Source organism: Pagrus major, chromosome 8 (genome assembly GCF_040436345.1).
Source record: "Pagrus major chromosome 8, Pma_NU_1.0".
Lineage (NCBI taxonomy): Eukaryota > Metazoa > Chordata > Actinopteri > Spariformes > Sparidae > Pagrus > Pagrus major.
Genome location: NC_133222.1, coordinates 27,598,545 through 27,615,279, shown reverse-complemented (window position 1 = coordinate 27,615,279; position 16,735 = coordinate 27,598,545). Strand labels below are relative to the sequence as shown.

The window sequence follows — 16,735 nt, the reverse complement described above, 5'->3', positions numbered from 1 at the left end:
ACAAATAAAGACATTTGAGGATGATTGATTGAGGAAATAATCAACTGATTCGTCTCCAGTGAAATCACAGCCCTATTCTCAATGCAACTTCGCGTCCCTTATTTTTTTTTACCATGCAGAATATAAGTTGTTGTTTTTTATTTCTCAAATTTTAGAGATTCATTAAAGTGAATTCCTCCACGTGTAACCAGCTAAAGTAAACTTGTGTTGCATTTAAATTATCCTCGCTCTCTAAAACCCTCAAATCCTCCCAAAAAATATCCCAGGATGTGACGTGATTGTCAACAGAAGTAGCTGCAGTATGGCCCTGAGCTGTAGTTAGTGTTAAAGTGTTTCTCCTCAGGTACTCCCACCCACGAGAGCCTACCTATTGGAGCCGACAGTCTCTGAGCAGCCCGAGCCCAGTAGAGACAGAGATGGACCTGCTGGTGCTGAGAGAAAGATCCAGGAGGGGCATCCGCAACAACGGCTATGATGTGAGTAACTGGATGAATCTTGGACCTTCTAATGAAAGGCGAGTCAGTGAGCCTGAAATTAACTCAGTAGTATACAGGAGCACATGTCAGATACAGGAAAACTACAGTGAATAGAAACTGGTTAAAGATGAGTCTTAGAAATGATTTGAAGACCTCTATTACCCTTGGGTTTTACAAGAGCCAAGATTGTGTGAATGGAAGATGTGAGGGATTTACTGTGGAAGATACCCAGTGGCAAGACCATGCAAAGCTTTGAGGAATTGTGGAGTTGGATCCTGTAATAAACTGTAATATAGCAGCTCAGGCCTGACCTCTGACCAGGTGAGTCATACAGAGCGATGATGAAACCATGGATGGATCCTTCCTTTTCCAAATAGATGAAGGTTGTGGCAAAGTAAAGCTCTGCCACTTTGTCAAACTAATAAAATAATCTTCTGAAAGCATTTATAATTTAAATCCTTCCTTTACCCTCATTCTGATACTCCCAGCTCACACATAGAAGATTAACAAATCACCTTTCGATGAACTTTATAAACCTGCAAACAGAAAGATAAAGACAGGGGAAGTAAGATGGAAAGGGAGGAAATGACAAAAAGATTAGAGAAAAAGTGATTCCTTCATTTTAACGACAGAAAAGGATGGAGAAGGGAAAGAAAGAGTGGAAGAGAAGGAGATAAAATGGGGCCAGATAGAGTGAGTGTGAGCAAAATCTCTTTATGCTGCTTCTCTGCTGCACCACGGGAACAGCAGCGACCGTGCTACCTAGCTGAATGTCAATGACTCTGAATATGATTATAGCCTGTTCATGGATTCAGATGGGAGGCTCGATAGCGGTTAATAGCCTTGGATGCAGCAAACTGTTTGAAACGGCACAAGGAGAAAAGAGTGTGTTTGTGCAGGAGCATGAATGTGTGTGTGTATACATACAGTAGGTACATAGCTTCAGTTTCTTCAGTTTGGTTTCATGCTTTAGGATTGTTGCTACTGTATGCAGCCTATTATAGTGTACTCAGTATTTACAGAAGTATATTTATGTTGGTTTGTGACTAAAGCTGGATTGCCTGCTACATGTTAATGTGTGCTGCTTTGTATTGTATATGTTTGGGTATGGTATGTGCTCAGGCTGCCTGATCATTTTTTATTGGAATCCTTTTGTGATGAGGGTCAGATTCCAAATTAATAAATCCTTGCAATTTAATGAAAAACTGACAAAATTAGTTTCTGAAGTTTTCATTAAACATATCTAATGTTAATGTTCTGTGAATTTTAGAAAATATTCAGATTAAAAATAATGTGGTATTTACTCAGCTGTACTACCTGCTCACAACTCACACAATGTGTTATGCATCTTACACGTTCCCTATTAAACAGTGATTTTCAACTTGTGAGCAAGTCAAAGATACATAAATACCTATGGTGTGTAGCGGATAAATGGTAAAAACTTCTGCCACTCAATGTGGTACTAGTAATGCAAAAAAAGGAAGAAGCATCAAGCCTAAAGATTGAGCACTATTACTTACTTATCAAATCCAGTTAACATTTTGAACATGCGTCCTTGAATTATAGACAAAAAAAGGTTGGAAACAAGCAGTTCAGTGAATTAATACATGATTAATTCAATAGAATATATAAAAAAACACCCAGCTGCTAGTTGGTAAAATGGCACATTTAGGTCAAATGAATGCACTCCAATACAACTTTCCTGCAATAAATCCTCCGTTCGTGGAGGTTATAATGTTCAGTTTTATTGATTTTGAGAGGCGTTTGATTCAACGTTGTTATCAATTTGGAGATGTAGTTTAAGGTGCTGTTGAATGTATTGTTTTGTATTCACAGGGGTTTCAGTTATTTTCTTCACTCTGTTTCCATCAGTGAGGGTAAGCTGAATAGCTGAAGAATATTTCTGTATAATGCAATACAGTTTAAGTTGCATCAACATCTAATGCACTGGCAAATGAGGTGTGCACTACATTGTATTGTAACTGAAATACTCATGCAGTCATATTTCAGGAGCACCTGCTCTGTAGAGGGTTCAGGGAGAAAACATTGGTTCAGTTTCAACTCCCTTTTTTAAAATGTACGAGGAAACTGCAGATCTGTAATGCGTTTTCTCTGACCTTCTGCTCCTGAACATATTGACTCTCTTTCTGTCTGTTTTAAAGCTTATTCGTGAACTGATAAGACCATCGACTCCAAAATCCGTTATATATTGCTCAGAGCATTTGATTCTTAGGAAACCAGAAGTTCGATACAGTTGTCAGATATGGAGAATTGATCTGTCAGGAGCACGTGTGATTTCATTTTCCATGTCCTTATGACTTAATTTACAAGATGATGAATGCATCCCTGTCATCCTAACTGAGTTTGTGTTTGCTCTGCAGGGTGAACCAGAACCGTTTGAGGAGACCAACGTGGACCGTCTGATGAGCTCTCTGGGTTATGGAGGTGGATCTACTGGCACTGGGAACGGCAGCTTGGGGGTGAAAGCTCACCGCGGCTCCGACTCCTCCACACTCAGCTCTCAGCCATCCATTGACGAGGTCCGTACGCAGATGCATATGTTGCTAGGCAACGCCTTCAGCCTGGCACCCCCGGACCATGACCCTCCTTCTCCTCCAACCAAGTAAACTTGTGTTTTCATATAATATTTATTTCTTAGCACATCTGCATGATTACAGTGTTGTGTAAGAAAGAAAAAAAGAGATGTGCCCTGAAACACAATTTGAAATCCCAGTGTTCGTCCCACACAAGCAGTTTTTCAAAAAGTAGATTTTTCTGAACATGTCGACTTGATTATGCACTGTACACTGGGAAACTAAAGAGAGTAGGTGTGAATCTGTTGACTTAACTTTTTCTTTTTTGTTTTTGGCTTTCTCTTCAGCAGTCACCACCATCACCACCACCATGCCCACAGAGCCTACAACCCGTCCCACACCAGCCACTACAGTGACGGGGTGACCAGCGCCCCAGGGACCATGAACCATCCCTGTGGAGGCAGGCAGAGGAGCACAGGCTATGAGGACATGCACCAGTGTAGCCTGCCCAAACCAGTAAGCCCTTGGAGGAGGAGATCACTTAAAAATTTAAAAACTCACATTATCATCCATGAAGTTATGACAAATTATACAAACAATACATACTGTACATGGTCTATGTGGCTAAAGTCTTAGCAAACAGTTGCCTCAAGTTGAAATGGAGGAAGATAAGCATTCATTTGGAGTTGTGTTTAGCCACCTGACGTTTGTCAGGTGGATAAACACAATATTCACTCTCTTTTAGCTCTGCTTTGGTCTCCAATAATTCCAGAGGGAAATATTTGGCTCTTTAGCGGCTAAATGCTCCACTATGTTCAACAGAAACTTGCTTACTTTGTCTTTTTGCTGTTTGGCGCTTGGCAGGTAATGTACAGACAGTTTATTAGAACTGACTAAAAACAACTGCATGCTGCTGCTGGAAACAGGGTTGATGAGAGCAGTGAGACTGAACCAAAACTGTAAAGTTGCAGGTTGTAAAACTGAAACGATTAACTAAAAGGTACTAAAACAATCTGAGGAGAATTTTAGAGTTGGATAATGATTCTCTGTAGGTTCACATTTCCCAGACACCTTTTACCAAAATATTATAGTAGCTTTAAGGTATTAAAATAAAAGTCCCCAGCAGTGGCCTGGGTTCCAGCCTGTGGCCCTTTGCTGTACGCCTTCATCTACTCTCTCCCACTTTCCTGTCTAACTCTCATACCAGTCCTATCACCGTAAAGGCCAAAAGCCCCAAAAATAATCTTAAAAAGAAAAAAAAGTAAAATAACTTGTATAATATAACAAATTAAGTAGGAGATCTATGTCAGGCTCATTTTTTACTTCTAATGCTGCTTAGTTTTATCTTCAACGTTTCGTGACATTCGTGAAAGGTTTTGTGTGTGAAGTACCTTATTTATAGGAACCAAGCTGCTGTCACTAAGTTTTTAAAGGGTTATGAAAAAAGTACAAATATTTCTACAGTATTTCTTTACTGTACTTTTAAAAAGTACTGGAGTAGTACAATGTTGCACAAAATGTGAACAGGTACTTGAAAATTGCAAATAAGTTTTGTAACTAAGGTAATCCGCCTACAGCTTTTTATGTCATGAGGACACTAAATGACCAGAGCATAATACTATGCTTGTAAAAACCATACAGAGCAAGTCAGAGGTTGTCAAATAGCACTGCCAAAAAAATAAAATAAAGCCTCTATGAGCCTGTTAAAGTCATGCAAATATAGGTCCCCATGCATATGGGAGTCATCATGTTTTAATGCATTTTTGCACATCCTGTTATCTGTATCTAGACACAAGTATGTTGAATGTTCTGCAAATTCATAACATTCCATAAAACCTTAAATTGTTTGAGCACTCACTAGATCCAGTGAAATGTTTGCACACAGACTTGCACAAAGAGGTTGGACATCCAGAAAAGCTGTCGTTAGTGCTGTCTGTGTGTGCATTGCCAACAGCTGATCAGTCAGAGAGAAGCTTTGCAGAGATTAAAGTGACACAGGATTGAACACCCACCAACAAATACAATTGCCTCGCGCAGCTTGAATCTGTGTCTTCTGTTTTGCTCTGATCAGACACCCGTCTGAATTCTGAAGCCCTCTTTATTTGTCAGTGTTGGCTTGTTTTTCCTTACACTTTGGGAATTATGACTTTCGCTCGTTATAGTAGTATATTTTATACTCACACTACAGGGTCCAGATGGTAGCTAAAAATATGTCTAAATGACATTTGTGACTTCTGCAGGGTTTCCGGTTCACACAGCTTCCTGATATGGGCATTGGGTCTCCCCCGCCACTGATCCCCTCAAGACCAGGACCACCACCTGGGACCTCACTACGACGGTAACACCCACACTCACACAAATACAGACTACAGGTGCTTGAATCATAAAATACATAAAAAACATTTTTTAAAAATCAAAAGATCAAATTTCAAGGAAATGTTCACATGTGGCATTTAAAAGTATTCCTGTATGACTTCTCAGCCAATCAAAATGCAGCTCTGCAGCTAACCACTGTGTCAGATAAATATATAAATTCCTAGCAGAGAACACGCAGGAGAACAGAGTGAAAAAACGCTACAGAATATTAATGAGCATCGTTTGAACTGACTGCCCTCCACATTCACTCTCTATCTGCGCCTTTCACTTCTCTCTCTCTGGCCCGTATGTTCGACTGCATCATTTGAACTGAGCAGCTTCTTCATTTAAATGCTGTTGCTGTGTGCACCATGTTGCTGGGCACTTTAGCACTGCAGAGAGTGATGACTGTTGAGCTGCTGTGGCTCATGTGGTGGGACACGTTTGCCATCTAGTGGACATAGAGAGAAAATACCACTCAGGAGTAAACATGTTCCAGCTGCGATGCACTGCAGACTGACTGGGACAAACTCAACACTGCAAGAAAAAAACACAAAAACATAATGTATTTATTAAATTACTTAGATATAATGAAAGATTCAGAATGTTTGTACTTTGTCTGGCTAATTAAATTTTGAATTTAAAATTTTGAAACTACAGGTGTGTGACCATTATTCTTGCTTTAAAACCAAACTCAGAAATGTTTTAGTCGTAAATCAGTCAGCTCGTCATACATCAGTACCTCTGTAGTCTCGGGGGGAGAGAGAGTGCAGCATTTTAATTCCTCTTTAGTATGCACTGTGAGGCATTAGTGTGCACAGTGCATTATGGTCTTGAGCCCTGGCAGTGTCATCATCTGTCCTCCAGTCTCTTACTGTGGTGTGACATGTACAGTTAGTACGTCTATAGTGAGAGCAGGATGCTGCACTGTGGAACAGGTTGTAAAGTATAACGATAAAACCACTGAAACCACTGTTGCACTGAAAATAGAAAACTAGTCTACACAGACAGCAATAACAGGTCTGTGGAACGTGGACATAGACAGGAGATCATGAGTCTGACTACCCAAAATGCCCCGACATTTCAACCAGACACCAAAAAGAACTTCTCAAATGTTTTTCAATTGTTTGGAATTGTTTTATATTGTGTTTATAGAGTCAACTATTCAATTATATTTCTGTAATTGTTCCCCGACATGAAGGTCTAGTTTCTGAAATAATTTCTTTATTGCCAGGAAAACAACTCTATCGGGGAGATACTGAATCCTTTATTTATCTTTGTTGGTCAGAAGTGGGGAAATTAAAATATATGGAGATTAACTGTATCATGTATATCATGTAATCAGCATAAAAACACCTCCAGATATGTTTCTGTTGAGTGAGTGTAAACTAAGGCTGCTAAAACTTCCTACATTCCCAGAAATGCTTGTTAGTTGCATCTCTGCTTTCAAACAATAAAGGATTGACAAGTGCTAAATGTTAATTTTATTTTAAAATAAAAAATAAAATTAACAACATTAACAACAATAACATTAAGGTGGTATCAACCTTAGTTCTGCCTTGAGTACAGTGTGTGGTTATATTTTTACCCTTAAAATAATACACCTTTTCATACAAATTAAACTATTGACTGTCATTGGACAAAAAACAAATGTAGATCATTTTCTTTCTGCTGGAAAAACAATATATGAATAAATACTGCAGTATTTCTTTACGAAGCATTAGTACTGCATGTTATACAGCAGAATCTTACAGACCTTGGCTTAACTGTTTTTAGTATAATTAGTCCACATTTGTTAAAAGGAAAATGCAATATGATAAAATATATCTGATTCATGATGTACTCTACGTCTTGTCTTCTGTCTGCTGGTGGTGTGTTTGTTTTGAATGGAAACACATCCACTGACCCAGCGCTTCAGCTGACAGTTCAACTGCTGCCACTGCTCATAAAAACCAACTGACACTTCAACTATCAAAAATATGTCACCCCTCAACTTTAACTGAAATTGCTTGTATTTCCTCCTCTTTAATGAAAGGTCTCACATACAAAATCACATCTCAACTGCTTTGAGGGCTTAAACTAAAAACTCAAACTTCAAATGCTTTCAGTGATTATACTTCAGACACTTCACACCCTTTCAGTGCTCCACCTGTAATTGACCCTCAATTGTGTGTTTCAGCCTAAACTGCAACTACCATACATGCAATTTAGTCACATTTTTTGAACACTGTAAAATGTTTGCGGAGTTTTAATCTAAAAATGTGATGTAAGCTAGAATTATTATTATCACTATTTATTTTCTTGATTTAGTTTTGTACTGCTGTATTAAACAAGTGCTGTAAATTGAGTGCTAATTTGTTTAATGGTTATCTAATTACTGTACATCAGGTTAACATGTGTCGCTCCTCTCCACTGGCAGTTCCACCCCTGATGTTAGCCTGAAGCCTCGTGTGTCAGAGGCATCAGACCTGCAGGCCCAGCAGCACAATGGTGCCCCATACCTGCCGCTGTCCAGGACCCCCTTCCCTGCTGTCACTGTCGACCAGTCCATCACCACCTACTCAGGTAAGACAGAGAGGTTGTGTGTTGAAATGAAGACAGTAGCTAAAGTAAGTAAAGTCATTGGCTAAATCCATCTTCTCCCACCTCTCACAGGAAACCCAATAACAGCAGTGTACGCTATATCAGCCAACCGTCCGGGTTACTCAGACTACTTTGTCATGTCACCGCCGTCCTCATACCGTAGCCCGTCCTGGATGTCCTACCCACCTGAGCCAGAAGACCTGCCGCGGCAGTGGAACGACACACCGGTGAGACACGCACCGTTTCCACTTCATGTAATTTGAGACATTAAAAGCTGCAAACGCTTTTTGTAACAGTATTTTTCAGTGTGTGAAGCAGTCCTTCTCTTCTCCCTGCAGAACTCACGTCATCTTGAAACCATCTGCTGAAGTCGTCTGCCTGTGACACTGAGTGGAAACAGCCAGTAACTTGGTGGGTCAGATCAGCTCAGCACTGCTGTGTAATGTTGTCGTGTTTGTTTAGTGAGAGGGGAAAACAAGTCATCTGTCTTTTCGAGTGTCCTCTCACTGGAATCTGTCCTGCACTGAGTTAGATGTGTTGATTTTTTACTTTTGTATAAAAACAAACAAACGAATATATAAACTGAAATTATATACTTATTATATACTTATTAACATGTTGATAAAGAAATACAACCTACAACCTTTACCTCTAATAATCAAATTTAACAAGTTGACTCATATTTCTACAAACATGTGAGCTAAATTTCCTGTGACATGACACAATGGTAGCACAGTAGCACTTCAGTACAGCACACAGTTTTTATATATATATTTTTTTAAAGATGCCCTCAGTGAATTATTCTGTCTAGACAGCAAAAACATTATCTCTTTTGGAGGTCAGATTGCAGACCAGCCTTCAGGTGAAAAGCTGATGGGATCAAATGTCTGCAGTGGTGCTCAAGGGAAGGCATCGCTTTACCTGCACAGCCTTTTGAATTCACTTTCAACGATTTCTAAACTGAATCTGTGCAGGTTAATTAAAAGCTGATGTAGTAATAAAGTATTGAACTGTATTTACAGGAGAGGCATCCATCAAATTAGATCAAGGGGACTTGCTCACAAATACTAAATAATTGAAAAGAAGATTAAAATTGACAGCATCTGACAAAAAACAGTCTCTAAAATGAATTTACTGATTCTGCTGACCTTTTCCTGTCAGCAAGGCATCAAAAAGCCCCTAGACCGAATTATGAGATTTTACACTTCATTAAACTACAATCTCACCACAAAATGACATTTACTTGTCCACATAAAATGGGTGGAGCCAGAAGATTGGTGACGTAGTGACTGCTCACAGGACTAGCTGGTATACTGCTGTAGCTGGTATGCTAACTGTTAATTGGCATTTTGTTCACCACTGTACACCAATTCATCCAATAAGGAGTTATTGAAGATGGACAATAGGGCAGTCTGAGCTAATGAGCTTGATAACGGTCAGTTAGTAAACTCATTTATTCACAGTTTATTCAAAAAACATATTTTGCAAACCATTGCTCTTTGGTGGAGCAGAGTCTTTTTTATACTAACAGTAGATGGTGCATCACAGCTACAGTAATAAGCTATGACAGCTTCCTCTATTTTGGACCCTCTAGTTCTTCTACCGTTCAAACGTCAGCACTGCCAAGACAGCTTGTTATTGGTCAACAGCACAAATTTGCATGGAAGTTGGATTTTTGGGGAATTTTGCCATTTTAAAAGCTGGTGAGCCCAAACCCTTTGTATGGATAGGACACTCAAATAGTCACAACTGCTGAGTGAAAACTCGACCTAAATCTCTAATGTGATCTATTGGCAGGTCAGTCATATGTGCTCACTGTGTTTGTCTCCAGGTGTCTCTTTGGACGGGCAGACGACCTCCCTCAGAGGAACTCTCTGGAGCTTAATCACCTCTCCTTCACTTCGGCCCAGCGTTCCTCCTGTCTGATTCATTCATCCCCAGTGGACCCCGCTCTGCCCCCACATTATCCCCAGCTCCACCTCTCTCCACTGGCCTGGCCTCCGTTTATCCTCTCTCACAGCCTGCTTCATCTGCAGCTCAAAGCGATTCTCATCCTCCAGAACTCCTGTGCCCCATAAGCCCCTTCACCTGGTATAAGCTCTTCTTCAATCTCCTCACCAGTGAAAATCTTCAGCCATAATTCTCTCTCTTTCTGTATTCTCTCTGCTCCCTGAGCCCCTGGCCTCACTGGCCCATATGGGCCCCTCGTCACTATTTATGTAGACTGCCTCTTCTGTGGTGACCACCACTGTACAGCAAGAGGCCCCTCACACTGCTGAACTAAACTGAGCTGAGCTGCGTGAAGCTGTACTGTGCTGCCCTGAGTAATAACACACACGTGCAGTGTGGATGAACAGGGTGAGTACAGTACAGTGTGACAAGGGTGACCTTCCAACTTGTTCTCTGTCCCAGCAATCATAGTACAGTAACTGCCATCTGCCCAGCACACGATGGCACACAGCACTGCGTTAACAGGACGGTAGTGCCCCAGCAATGGCCAGTAGTCTACTCCTCTTCTGAGCTGGACTGGACTGGACCCTCCTGGACTTGCCCCTAAGGTCAACCATGAAGCCAGGAAAGCTGGACTGACTTAAAACTGTGCTTTTTTGATGAATCCAAATTCCTATGTAAACCTTCTACAGCTGGTTAATATGTGTATTTTAAACTTAAGTGAGAAAAAAAAATTTAAGGAAAAAAAATCTCTTGTCTTGAGCTGTCTCAATTTCAGTTTTTGGATATTTGTGTGCTTTTGTCTTTTATTTTTGTGCATTGATTATTATCAATGGATTACTGTACAAAAAAGACGTAGTGAGTGTTTACCTTTCACTCACTTTATTTCAAGGCAAAAAAAATGTTACATTCTTCAAAACAGAAATCGGCGGCTTAGTTGTCTGTGGTTATGATGGCATTTCTGTACTTTTAAAAAAGAATTACTTCATTTACTTTTTTCCGTCATCAGATTCAGAAATGAAAACAAGAATTAGTCACTATGTTCTGTCCATCATCTGATTATGGAGTTTTTGTCTGCGAACCATTAGGCAGACCTGGGTCAAATGTACATAATTGAAATCCTCCTCACGTGCAGTTCTGTTCTGTAGCGTTGCAGTCGCTGCAGGTTTGATTTGACTCTACGCAAAAACTTAAGACAAAAACATTCACCATTTGATGACTTGAATTTGAACTGATTTCAATTGTGGTTTGACTCAGGTCTGTTACAATTATGTGAACACACCAGTATTCTTAGAAAAACAGTTATTTTACTTGAAAGGTGTCTACTGTATTCTACTGTATAAGGAATTTTGACTTTTGGTTATTTTGGTCTTGATGAAGAGGGATGAATATTTGATCACTGGACTATGATGTAGTACTGTTGAAGAGACTTGCTGGGCTCAGATGAGCCCTACATGTAATGATTAAATGTATTTCTGTATATAGCAGATGATTTAATGAAGAGATTTATGCAAGTACTGTGGGAGGGATACTTCGCTTGACATTGTTCTGGCGCCATCGTTCTTTTAGTTTCACTGCGTTTAAGGACGGTCAGACTGTTTCTGAAACTTTCTGAGGGATGCACACATTTCAGTCTCATCTGGATCATCTTTTCTCACACAACAACAACCAGAAAAAAAGAATATTACAGATAACATTTTACAAAGAAAAAGATGGATTAGAGTGACATGTAGTAAAAGGGCACTTGTTTAGCAGATCTTACCCTGCATTTACACTATTCTTTATGTTTGAACGAAGCTAATATAGCCATAATAGTCGAAATAATGCAATTTTTTAGTACAGAGAATGTCACAGTCTAAAATATGTGTACCCTCATTTTTTCTGAGGAGAAATGGGTATCTGTGAGCACACTGTATGTAAGGCTCCTCATCATGTAGATGGTACTAAAGGAGATTATAGCCATATATTAACTTCACCAAGTGGACATAAAACAGCTAAGATATACAGTGTTAAAAGTGGCAGATGATACCAAATGAGAGTATATTAGATGAGGCAGGAAATATAGATAGATATGTATAACAGGGATAGAAATTATAGTTTAACTTAAAATGAGCACTTTTATAAAGAGCCCAAACAGAGATGAGTAGAATCAATGCAAAGATGCTGTTGTATAGCATGAAATATTCAGATTATATAAATCTACAAAACACTTTTAAGACATAATTTCAACCAAGCCTGAAACTGTAAATGCATAATCAAAGTAAAACATTGTAAATGCCCCATTTCAGCTAAATAATGAGCAGCAACAAGAAGGCTGTGGCTACAAATGACCCCACGCAGGTTTAGTGGTTTAGTTTTAATGACCTGAGGAGGAGTTTCTTTTACAATCTGACAGGAAAATCCCAAAAAGCCTGATTCTGCTATATTTTAAGTATGTCTAAACATAAAATTTACAGAAAATATATTTTGACTTTTAAATTGATACAGGAAATGTGGCTCATCAGAATTTTCTTGACTGGTGGGAGGAAGTTGCAATGGGGGACTTTGTACTCTTGACCTCAATATTTCTAAAATCCTGACTACAGCCCTGCCACTATATTCATGACTTAAAGTTTAAATTTCAAAGAAAATAAACAACGTATGGATACATACAATATATTTACATCTATTTAAAATACAAATACAACATTCAATATTTACAGCCTGTCAAGAGAAGCCTGTATGTAAAAAGTAACAGTCTTTTTCAGGTCAGACATTGTTTAAATTCCTCCCTTTTTTAAATCTAGGCCTGCACATGATTCATATTAGATGTGGATATTTGGGGGAATGAAAGCAAAAGGTATGAGATGACAGTACTGGAGCATTATGAACGCACACGGTGCTATTGGTGTTGAATCATCATCATCAGACCTGCAGCAACCATCACATTTTAAATGGTACTCAGTGTTTAAACCCATGTATGGTAAAAAACAAAACACGTTCACTCATGTTTTATTTGACTCCATGTTAAAGAGAGGGGTGGGTGGGTTTTGGTTTCCAAGCAGTGATTTAAAGAAGGAGACTTGATGCTATGCTATAAGTTGATGTGCAATGTTTGTGCTTTACACGGGTAGCGGCGAGATGCTTTTATTGACGACGGACTCTGGGATGGACTGACTGTCAGTAGTTTTTTTCTGCCGTTTGAGCCATGGCATGACGCTGTGATGTCATGCAGGCACTGATGATGTCACACTATTGTCACTCGGGTGTTGATGAGGTCACAGTGATGACAACAATGAATGCTGTTGGATGTAGTTATGCAGAAAACTTTTTGGTGAATTTAAACAATAAAGACAAATTACAATTCTCTGCTCTCGTGCTTTTTTTCTGTCTGTGTTTCATTCAGTCTTTTTAGATACATTTGCGCTACAATGAATAATGAGCTGCTGTGTGTGAACAGTATCCTCATTTTAACACCACTAGAGGGCAGCAGACACATACAGTACATCTTCAGCGCTCCTTCTTTCACACACCCTCCTTGAGTGCCCTTCACCTTCTGTAAATTATTACAGCAAGTTATCAGAAGTATTTGTCTGTTCATATTTGTGTAGTTTGTGCCAGCGCCCACATGCAAAAGAAATAAAATACATCTTGTTTGAAGGTGAGGCGGTAGCATCATGAATAAAACATGTCTGGAGAATCATTTCCGTCCCTGAAATGAGAGCTGAGCTGCGGCAACAGCCTTCTATCAGTGACCTTGACTCTTCAAACAAAAGCAAACTGTTAGTCAACAGGATGAAATGTGGCTGCGGTGAGGACTGTGTCTTGTACGTCGCAACAGACACAGCCATGAATCACAGCACGGACAACACGACCTCAGATTGGAGCCTCATGGAATAATACTTCAATCTTTCAAGAATTTTGGAATAAAATGAAGGAAATAACTCAGGAGGAGATAAAGGTTGTTACAGTATGTGTTTGGTCTTTGTTACTGCACTCAGAATGAAGGAAGGAACTGCTATTTGTAAATCCATCGCTGGAGTGATGTGATGTTCTTTCTAAAGAGGCAAAAATTTGAAAGTAAAGGAATGTGTTAGTAATGTGCAAATTGGTTGCTTGAAAACATCTGGAGTGTAAAAGCAATCAGCTGTATAACTATAAAGTCCCTTCATCAACACAAGCTGAGATAACTTCACCTTAAAGGGCAGAGTAATATATTAAACCTAGCAGCCAATCCCTTTTAAAGGCAGTCAAAAACGTGTTTTGCTCATTGGTGGATATTGTTGGATGTTTGAGCGTCATTGTGCAGAATGATGGATGTGCAGAGTTTGACTTTGGAAGGCTGTTTTCAGTTTTTCTGTGCTTTTCACAACTGGTTCACAAGCAATCATGGTCCAGTATGCATCTTGGCATGAGAATTTTTGACTGATGCAGGACATCTTGTGACCAGTAGTTCAACTGTTTGATATTCACAGATTCTGGATAAACTGTGAGGGAGGAGGATGGTGTGCCATATAATAAGAAATGTAAAGGTCCACTTTATCAGAAAAATAGATTTTTGAGTCTCAACTCGTCAATTGCTGATGCTTTGGGATGGCGATCAACCTGACCTACAATCCCAAAGTTGAGAATAAGACTCAGTAATTAAAGTAAGGTAAAGTAATTTAACTTAAATGAGTATTTTGTTTTATATCTTAAGCTCACTTGCATGGATGGGATCTTTCAAATCTGTCAAATTAAAGCTGCATTTGTTGATTTTAGGAGTTGTTTTTCTATCCCTTCAATGAATAACAAAGCATGATGTAAGTTTATATATATTCTCCTTTTAGCTTTGTTTTGGTCTCCTCCAGCCCACTATTTTTCCACTAAATGGTGATAATTATCTATGGGTTCGTCACGACAAGGGGTTCCTTTACATTACACTTAGTAATTAGATGTTTTGTTAAAGCTGCTGTAAATGTTGACGATTTCGCTGACTTCCTGTCTGTTTTGCAGTTAGCAGTCCCCTCCCTCCTCTCTACGTCATCACACTTGCACAACTCCTTTCTTTTATTTGAGGCAGCTCTCTTTGCCTCTTTCTTTTCTTCAAGTGTTATTCATCACTTGGCCTGTTTGGCAGTACAAGCCGTCACCTGGAGAGCTGGAACTGGTAGCTTTCCCTGTTCCACCATTGCAGGTAAACCGAAGGAGCAGACAGGACCGCCTCTTAATGGAGTTCTCTGTCCTGATCGGATAAAGTGGGCAGGGCTACCAGAAAATGTATTTTCTGTTTTACTACATGAGCAAGAGGAGGAGAGACGTAGGTTACTACTACGTTACTGATTGCTGTTGGAATATACTGTAGAGCCATTTAACACTAATTTCAATAAGAAAATAACCTTACAGCAGCTTTAATGTTGATTAGTGCAGCTTTAAACTGATTTTTTGCTGCTTGGGAGAACACAGGGCAATGCGCTCAAAACAAACCGTTAACGTATCATTACCTGACAAAGTTGTTATGATGAATGTGTTAGCTAACAATTGTTGGCAGACACTGAGTAACACTGGTGTTCATTTTGAGTTTTGGCTACCTGACATATGTAACTCTAGACTCTGACTGTTCAGCAGCTTCACTGTGTTCACTAGCTATGTTCAGCTAGTTACAATCATTTAGTGATGAACAGGTGGTATACATACACAAGTTATTGATTTAACTTCAATGACCACAGCTGCAGCTGGAAATAAGCTTGATTAATTTGCGGGCCAGAATACTATAACAAGAAGCTGAACAACATTAAAAGGTATGACTGAGGGGAACTACAGCACGCAACTGCTTTTACATTACACGTTATCATTTGTTAATATGATAAAATGAATACTGTAAGTGCAGCTTTAAGTTGGTCTTCGCCTGTGTGTCAGAGTTCTATTGTTTGCTGTTCTCAGGGGGTCAGAGGACTCATTTGGACAGTGTGAAAAGAAGCGAGACGTGATGTAAGGGCCTTTGGAAAGCTTTGACGGGCTCTGAGCAAACACCGAACAGCAGCCGGCCTTTGTGCTTGCTCAGGTACCTTGTGCTTGTGATATTCTTCATCCTGTCTTGGCTTTGGTCAGCTTGTCTCTCCGGTGCTAATCCCCTGCGCTCTCATGTGGGAGGTTGATGTTGTACTCAGCTAAAAGCTGCCAGATTTCGCCCAGAACAGCATCTTTTGGCCAACAGTTTCCCCAGCAGCTGTGTGTGTGTGTGTGTGTGTGTGTGTGTGTGAGTCCTGTTAGTCGATGCTGCTTCAGCTCTGTGTGCCTTTGTCCTGTGTGGTAAGGCCCATGTAATGAGAACTGTTTAACAGCTCTACACTGCACTCTGTGTGCCGTTGTGTGTGTATGTGTGTGTGTGTGTGTGTTCTCAATTTCTCTAGCCAGTAATTAATGGCTAATCTCTCCAAGTCAAACAAATGGGAATAAAAAGATCGGTCTACTCAGCCGAAGATCAGAGCACGATTTCAGGGCTTACACCGCTCAGAGGAATTAAAAGCCTCGCAGACACACCGTTCAGTTCAGCGTGTAAATTAACACACACAGCGGCAACACCAATAACCCCCCAATGGCTGTTCAGTGTTGTCTGAGTCAAGCCTGTGTCAAGTCCAGCTTTCATTTTCCTGTGCAGGGCTTTCTAGTACTTATCAATGATGGGCGGGCTCCTTCATCCATGCAGCTGCCATTGTCTAGTAAGAAGGAGAGAGACAAATAGAGAGAGGGGAGGGTGAGGAGGGTGAGAAGGAGGAGGAGGAGGAGGAGGAGAGAGGGAGAGAGCATGAGAGATAGAGGGCAAGAGGAAGAGGGTGAGACAGAAGGAGAGAGGGGACTGTTTAGCCAGCGTTAATT

The 16,735-nt window shown here is 40.0% G+C and overlaps 1 protein-coding gene across 1 annotated transcript in view; it reads left to right on the top strand.

Moving 5' to 3' along the window:
- kiaa1549la (KIAA1549-like a) overlaps nucleotides 1-8,316 on the top strand; it is a 112,855-nt gene extending 104,539 nt beyond the window's left edge. Inside the window, exons 17-23 of the mRNA XM_073472740.1 lie at nucleotides 344-476; nucleotides 2,858-3,099; nucleotides 3,358-3,526; nucleotides 5,251-5,348; nucleotides 7,785-7,930; nucleotides 8,021-8,175; nucleotides 8,287-8,316. Of these exons, the coding sequence (XP_073328841.1) occupies nucleotides 344-476; nucleotides 2,858-3,099; nucleotides 3,358-3,526; nucleotides 5,251-5,348; nucleotides 7,785-7,930; nucleotides 8,021-8,175; nucleotides 8,287-8,316 (973 nt within the window). The remainder of the gene's footprint in view (nucleotides 1-343; nucleotides 477-2,857; nucleotides 3,100-3,357; nucleotides 3,527-5,250; nucleotides 5,349-7,784; nucleotides 7,931-8,020; nucleotides 8,176-8,286) is intronic.
- The last annotated feature ends 8,419 nt before the right edge of the window (nucleotides 8,317-16,735 follow it).